The sequence below is a fragment of the Hipposideros armiger genome, unplaced genomic scaffold (assembly GCF_001890085.2).
Source record: "Hipposideros armiger isolate ML-2016 unplaced genomic scaffold, ASM189008v1 scaffold_96, whole genome shotgun sequence".
In the NCBI taxonomy this organism is placed as follows: domain Eukaryota; kingdom Metazoa; phylum Chordata; class Mammalia; order Chiroptera; family Hipposideridae; genus Hipposideros; species Hipposideros armiger.
In genome coordinates this window covers 2351813-2359775 of record NW_017731446.1, presented here as the reverse complement: position 1 = coordinate 2359775, position 7963 = coordinate 2351813, and the positions used below count along the sequence as shown (strand labels likewise).

Here is a 7963-nt window from a genome sequence, read left to right as displayed (position 1 = left end):
ATATGCCATTTCACTGCAGTTCCAAGAACCTATTGATGTTAAGTAAAGGGCTTAACTATATGGTTTTTACAGAATGCCTATCACTTTCGCACCACTGTAAAGTTGAAAAATCCTAAGTCAAACCATCCTAAGTCAGGGACCATCTGTATATTTCTGCACATTTATATATCAAATATGTGTAGAGTATTGAGTTATTTTTAGCTTCTGTAAAGTCTGACCCTTGGTATCAAGTGAGAATATTACCTAAGATTTTAGCACAGATTTAAAATAACCAATCCTCAGTCTTCAGCTATAATACGCATACTCTCTTTTTAGCCCACCCCTTTGAACACCATAGAAACAAAAATTTCCCATTAGAATAACACAGCAGAAATGTCCATATGCTATGGGTTTGATCGTGAACTCTCAACTGAGAAAGAAAGGGAGATCCAGGGTTTTCCTTGGCAGCATCCTGGTCTTTCTGTCACTAAGACAGGATTCAAGTAGTGGGGGGAGAAAGGACACAACTGGCAAGCAGTAAGCTCAGAGGCAGTCTTAGGAAAAGTCTAAGGGAAAAGGAGAGATGAATTACGGTGAAAATCTGCACGCTTTCTTATGCTCCTTTCTACTGCTGCCCTCGCCAGGATTACTTTCCTTCACCAGGACTACAGAATGCTGGAAAGGCCCACACGAAGAGTGCGGATTTAATTCTGAAGCAAAGAAGGAACTACTGCCTACCGCCCCTCTGTGCTTCTTCCTCACCTCCCCCAATTTTCCTAGGAGGCAGATAATCAAGTGTTCACTAGGCTTATATTTATCATTCACCACATGTTCATATGAATGTTCATTTACCGCAAAATCACTTGTTCAGTTTCTGCTAAATACAAGGCCCTGCCTGCCCTAGGTGACATAGGCCATACAACACGGAGCCAGGCGTGATTCCAGGCCTCTGAGAGCTTACAGGGTGGGAAAGTATATGTAGAATATGTAAGTGTAACACGAGGTAGACAAGTTATACTCTTAAGAGACGCTGCAAGAAACCAGAGGAGCGAAGAGGAAAGACTCAATGAAGTCGTAGATGACTTCTGATCTGTATCTTCAAGGTGGAAGAAAGCACTCCAGGTAGAAGGAAGAATATGGGCACAACTTGGAGGTAGGAAAGCATGAGCACATATCGAGTGCGTGAGGAGAAGCCCAGCTGGTCAGGGGCAGAGTGTACTTGAGGAGAGTAGTAGGAGACAAAGCTGGAATATTCTGTGTATGTAATATCTTTGTGTAGTAGGAAGAACTCAGGACCAGGAGTCAGAAGACCTAGGTCTCATCCTGGTTTTGGCCACCATCTAGCTGTGTAATCACAAATAAATCACTTTCTGCAAGCTGTCATTGTCCTCATCTGAAAAGTTTGGGAGGTGAAGTATATAATCGCTAAGACTCTTTCTAGCTCTTACTAGTAGTCTCAGCTCATTCTATTGTAGAAGAGTTTAAAGATCTCATTTTCTCTACAGATCCCGGTGACAAGCAAAAAGAGCAGGTTTTATTATTCACACTTCTCTGATAGGAACAATCAAGACCTCTCACCTGAAATCTTCCTCATCACTGAAGGCTTCATCTTTTATAACCTTGAGGTTTTCAGATTTAACAGTCACTTTGGTCACTTTCTTTTTTGCTGGACCATCTGCTGGGCCCCCAGGATCACTGCAGCCCTTCTTCCTCTTTCCTTGTGAGACTTTTGAGAGCAGTCTCTTCTTTGGGGGTTTCTCATCTTCAAAGATATCTAGATGACCACATAGAACATGAGGTAAGGGACAGTAGGAAAGGCGGACGGAGGGTGCTTTCACGGCAGGGTTGTGAAAACTCCTGTTCTGTACTTCCCTCCAAACCACATCTCCATCACCAGCTTACCAATCCCCTGTTTGATTAACAACCAGCTTTCAGCCTCTTCCCATCTCCAGTCTAGTCTACACCCTATGCTCACGGTAAAAACCATCTTCCTTTATTGGCATTTTATTCTACTCCTCTTAAGACCACAGACTCTTCAGACCACATGACTCAAATACAATCTAACTCCCAAATCTTAAAATTCAGCAAATATCCAGCAAGGAAAATACATCAATCCATTAATTAACACCTTGCTTAATTACTGCTTGCCAATACTAATCATTTATTTTAGGTATAATTCACCCGTTAAGTGAAATGTTTTGAGTTTATAAACATGGCCGAATTTTACCACTACTTTACTTTTACTAATTCATGTTTCTGCCATCTTTTAAAACCAAACTCTGCTTAAAATACATACTTTATGAAACCTTTCCAATCTAACCCAAATGGCACTGGTATACCAAACAACCATCTCAGCAAACCTAGGGTTAGAATAAGATAGCGGTAATTCATATACTATATCTTTATTTTCATAAAATAATTATTTTTTTGGTTGAAGAGAAATGTAAAAATGCATAAGCTACTGGCTTTAAATTAGGGTATCTAAAAACCTGATGTTTATTAACATAAATATATTAATAAGTTAATTTTTAAGAAATATATAATTTATAAATTACATGGCAGAAGAGAATATTTTTCTATTTTACAAATATATTCATGCAAATAATCTTTTTTAAAGATTTTATTGGGGAATTGGAGGAGGGAACAGCATTGGGGAATCGGGGAAGGGGAACAGACAAGTTGCTGTCCTTTTGTTCTTCAGTCTAGTTGTGGAGGACATCGCTTCCCTGGCCCATGTTGGTATTATCACTGCGCTCTTCCCGAGTGAGGCAGTCGCTCGCTGGCCATTGGACGGCCGCTCACGGTAGCTCACGAAAGCTCATGCCTGCTGCCTGCCAGCTCCACTGCAGCCTACGCTGTTGCCAGCGACTCACTGGCAGTCCAGCTCCAGGTTGAGCTGTTGTTCACCATCTTAGCTGTAGAGGGCGCAGCATCACTGGCCTGCATGTGGGATCTGAACCGGGGCCCTGTTGCTCAGAGATGGCGTCCCAAGCCAACTCTTAACCAATGTGCCACTCAGCCGGCCCCATGCAAATAATCTTGAATCTGAAATAAATCATCTTCCTTTGCCTTTGCATGACCCTGCTTCCCAATTAATTTTGGGAAACAAAAATACTCTAGCCTGTATTGGGGTTCCAAAAGGAGCTGTAATATTAACCTAAAATATCAAATTAATTCATTCCTTTCATTTACCGTTTGTCTTGCTGACTCTTTAGATAGGTATTTATATTTCCCCAAGAATATACTTTTGCATGGGGAAAAAGACGCTTCCCTTTGATCTAAAGTCATAACTTAATTTTATTAAATTTCACATTAGAGGGGCATTTGTTTTAATGCTAGGTATATAATCACTGATTCAGTTGTTTCTTTTAAGTGTCATATAAAAAATTTATGCATTCCAATGGTTTAAATATTTTAATGGAAACAAATTATTTCATAATTACTTAGCATCTAGAAACAGATATTTTATTCCAAGGCCAGAAGCTGCTTAAAGTTTTTTGACTTGACAGTTTGAGTAGGGTGCCCTTAAAATCAGGATTTCCATATCTTATAATGGTCTTTAGCTTTCTATTAATAAGCAAAGATGCAAAATATTTCATTTTTACTGATCTAAAAATGCAGCATACTTCAGAAGCACCGTTAGCTTCTCACCAAAGTTATGTGGTTGGTTAAAGGTACAGCTGTCTATTTTTGTGCTTTGAAGAAAGAGAGAGAGAGAGAGTATGGTTTCTACTGTACAAACCAACAGACTAGAAGAAACTATACCACTGTTTAGTGGTGGTTATTTCTGGATGGTAGACATATAAATGACTTTTTTTCTTTATTCTTTGCTGTGTTTTTGTTCCACAGAATCTAGAGGCTATTTTCTAGGAGTCTCCAAGATCTAGAGCTATTTCATATGGCTCACCAGCCTCCTTGAACTCAATGTGGTTGTTTCAGTAGGGCAGGAATTACCACTGTGGTTTGCTTGGCCATCTACTGAGATTTAATAAGAACACCTGCTTAAAACTGCCAGTGGCATCTCGTAGCATTTAGAATAAAATACGAACTCCTTAGCTTGATCTCTACACTAAGGGCCCTGCCCACCTCTCTCATTAATTCCTGCCACTCGCCCCCTCGCTCACTGTGTCCAGCCAACTGGCCAAGTTCATTCCCTCCTAAGAGTCTTTAAACTTACTGTTCCCTCTGCCTAGAATTCTTTTCCCCCAGAACCTCCTATGAATGGTACCTTCAGGACACTCAATAACTGGCTCAAAATGTCACCTCCTCACAGAGGCCTTGCCTGACCACTGATTCTTAGCTGCTTCTTCCCCACTCCCATGTCAGTTTTATTACAGTAATCTGTTTTACTTTCTTCATAGCTCTTATCACCATCTGAATTTATTTTTAACTTCTTGTCTGTTCTACCTATCTGGCCCTCTCCAAAGATTATAAGCAGGGACCTTGCTGTCTTGTTCACTACTATAATTTCAATGCATGCGTTAAGGTGCTGTTAAAACCTACACTGTTGTGCTGTTAGAAACAAGTCACTAAATTAGTGTCACCTGCAGTTCAAACCACATTTGTTCCTCCACGGAGCCACAGCAAAGATTCTCACTCTTCAGATCCTGGAAACTGCCTTAAGAACTTATTACTAGCTCCCCTGGTTGGCAGATTCGAGTTAAGCTTGGGTGCATCCTTACCTCCATTTAGACTAAACTGATACGTGCTAGCCCAACAGATTACCTAACATGGACCATGCCAGAACTTTATATGCTATCTCACTGAAAAATCACAACCACCCTGCAAGGTAGTATTACGTTTCACAGATCAAGTTTAGAAAGGCTAAATTATCTGTCCAAAATAATTTACCCAAGTGCATATAACTACTGAGTGTTGGAGCTATACCAAGCTGGTGCCCAGGTGAAGTGTTTAGCTAGAAGGAATGCTACCCAAGCAGGTCGCATTTCCATCAGATTAAAACTTTTAATTTTGAGTTGCCACATATTCAGACAGAATACATTCCTTCTGACTATAATACTAACCCCCTTTCACAGCCGCTTGCTGAAATATTACCCATTCTTAAAATCACAGATCAAACGTAACTCCTCCAGAGAGCATTTCCCAATCTCTCCAGCCAAACTCGATTACTCCTTCGGAAGCCACAAAGCCCTGTACCTTCTCCCACAATATCACACTCTGCCTTGAATAATCTTTGTAAATGTCAACACTCCTATATTCCAAGCTCCTTCAAGAAACCTCTATCTCCCTCGTCACCTAGCTCATATACAGCACCAACTAGATACTCAGAAAATATTCAAACATTATTTTAATGAGTAAATGAATTAAATGGAACTCATAATATTAAATGTGAAGTAAATGACCTTTTAAGTTTAGAAATTGCTACCATTTGATTATTTTCTAATGGATGATTACCTTGTAATATGTACAGAATCACAGAATTGTTGGATCTAGTGTCACAGGCACCCCTGTTGGTTACCCAGTCTAATCTACTACCCAGTTATTTCAGGAACCCCCAAAATCCCTCTACAGCAAACATTTTGCAATTACTTAAAATATGTATTACGCACTTAGTATATGCTGGGGGTGTGAGACAAAGAGGATAAATAAAAAAATAAGATGCTTTCACGAAGCTTAAATTCTAAGATGGGTGATCAAAAAGGAAGCAAATAAATTAACAAGATCATTACAGATTGTGACAGAAGCTGTGAGGGCCTCTGTGATAGCGAGCACCTGGTGAAGGACACCTTAGATAGGGCACTCAAGAAGTGTCCGAGCTGAGATCTGACGGAATAGAAGAATCAACCACAGCCACGAGCCATGGAAGAACATTCTAGGCAGAAAGAACATCAAAGACAAAGGTTCAAGGTGAGAAAAATGGCATGTTTGAGGAACAGAAAGGAGGCCAATAAGGAGCGTATCTGGCAAACAAGAGGGGTAGGAGACAAACAAGGAGAGGTAGCAACAGCCAAACCATGTACGATCTTGCAGGCCACAATGACGCATTTGGATTTTACACCAAGAGGATAATGGGATGCCACAGAGGGTTTGAAGTGGCATGATCTGGTTTTGTTTTTTAAAGATCACTTGGGCTGCTGGGTGGAGAATTACTGCAGGGACAGGAGGGGAAGACCAACAGAGGCAACTGCAGTTGTTCAAGTGACAAGTGACGGTGGCTTGGGCAGGGGCTGTGGCCATGGGAATAAAGGTTAGTGGAGAGATTTGAGATATAGTTCTGAGGATGAACCGACAGGACTTGCAGAAGGATTGGATGTGTGCGTGTATGGAAAATGAGGGGTTTGTTTTTTTGTTTTAACAAGCGGGTGAAGGATCAGTTACTGAGACGGGAAAAAGTGGGGAAGGGGCAGGTGGAAACGGGAACATCAAGACTTTTGCTTTGCACATGACAAACCTAAGAAGCCTATTCGATATCCACGTGACTCAGGTTGGATCCAAATCTGGAACTCTGGGGTGAGATTGAGCTGAAATTATTCTGGGAGTCAGCACACCCACAACACTCTACGTTCCGGTCTTCTGGGACCACAAAATAACTACAATGCCTTTTCCCTATTTAGCCCTTTGTATCTACCAGGAGGTTGGACTTTATCCTGTGGGCAACAGAGAGCAGGAAAGAGGTTACGCAGGGGAGCTCCAGGTCTAGCTGGGCTCCAGGGAAACCGCTCAAGGTGCGTCACTCCTCGCGTGAGAGAAAAGGCACAGCGACGGGGAGGACCGGGGCAGCAGCACAAACGCCAGTTCCCTCCGCCACGGTCAAGTTGTCTTTTTAGCGCAGACGGGCGCTGAGCAGCCTCAGCCCCCCACCTCCAGGAAACCGGCCTCCCCGCTCCCCGCACCCGGGCCTGCTTCCGGATCTCCTTCAGCATCTCTCCCTAAACACGGTTCAGCCTCGCTCTCACCCTCCTCCTTCTCCTCACGCCCAGCCGTGCTCTCGCCCTTGGCCTTCTGGCTGCGCAGTTCGCGTCCCCGCAGCTCCCTGCTGGCTGAGCGCTTCCGAGCCATGTAGCCCGGGCAGTACTCGCTCCGCGAGTGACGCACTAAACCACGGGAAGCTGCACCAGCGTGGTCTACACCCCAAGGCGGGGAGAGGCATGACCACGCCCCTCCTTGATGGACCAAGCACACGCCCCCAGAGGAAGCTCCGTCCCAGTCCCAAGTGACCAATGCAAGCTGCAGGAAGCAAGAAAGTGCAAAACAAATTTCTTTCTACTTCCGGTGCATGGCGCCCTCGCGTTTCCGAAGACTGGAGGGGCGTGATATCGCGAGAGGCGAGAAAGGGCGCAGGGTTTGAAACATGGCGGACGACGTGGACCAGGTGAGTGTCTTCGGAGGGACTCGCTCCACAGCGGCTTCCCCACTCTCCGCCCAGGCCCTGTTCGGCTTCGTGTACCAGGGGAGGTGTCGTATCATGCCGCCTCTTTCCTGGTCGTCACGGCCTTTAATTTTGCCTCAGGCCCTGAGGTCTTTTCTTGTTCGAAATCCGCCAGAAAACTAGTTATTCTTCCCTATCCTTACTTCCTTTCTCTTTGAGCCTCACCTTTATCCGTAGAGTGGCAATAATTATCCCTGCCTGCCTCACGGAGCTGTCGGGATTCTGCTAGAAAGCGCGGTAATTATCGCGGAAAAATTACTTGACCGCAACAAGGATCACTCATTCAATAAACACGTTGTGAACAATCAGTCTTTGCATGGTTGGACACCGGGATTGACAGACGTGATCCCTGCCCCCACTTGTAGCTTCTATTGTGGGGGAGGACAGATAAATATGTGTGATATATAGGAACTGTGATGTGGAAACAAGCAAGGAACTGTGATACAGAGTAACTGCTCGCCCTACAGGCTTTCTCACCTGCTCCTCTTCCCCAGATGCTCTTCCTCAGCTATCGTTGTAGATCAGGCCAGAACTACTGCAGCTTTCTACTGAAATCGCACCTCATCAGAGGATTTCTCTAGCCAGCTATATAAA

At 43.6% G+C, this 7963-nt stretch overlaps 2 protein-coding genes across 2 annotated transcripts in view; one reads left to right on the top strand and one right to left on the bottom strand.

Moving 5' to 3' along the window:
• The window catches only part of XPC (XPC complex subunit, DNA damage recognition and repair factor), a gene marked incomplete at its 3' end in the record, with an annotated part of 52901 nt that extends 45814 nt beyond the window's left edge, over positions 1-7087 (bottom strand). The window contains exons 1-2 of the mRNA XM_019645955.1: positions 6897-7087; positions 1558-1753 (exon numbers count right to left, since the gene is read on the bottom strand). Of these exons, the coding sequence (XP_019501500.1) occupies positions 1558-1753; positions 6897-6999 (299 nt within the window). The remainder of the gene's footprint in view (positions 1-1557; positions 1754-6896) is intronic.
• A 112-nt stretch (positions 7088-7199) lies between these two features.
• The window catches only part of LSM3 (LSM3 homolog, U6 small nuclear RNA and mRNA degradation associated), a 10438-nt gene continuing 9674 nt past the window's right edge, over positions 7200-7963 (top strand). The window contains exon 1 of the mRNA XM_019646030.1: positions 7200-7312. Within this exon, the coding sequence (XP_019501575.1) occupies positions 7292-7312 (21 nt within the window). The 5' untranslated portion in view covers positions 7200-7291. The remainder of the gene's footprint in view (positions 7313-7963) is intronic.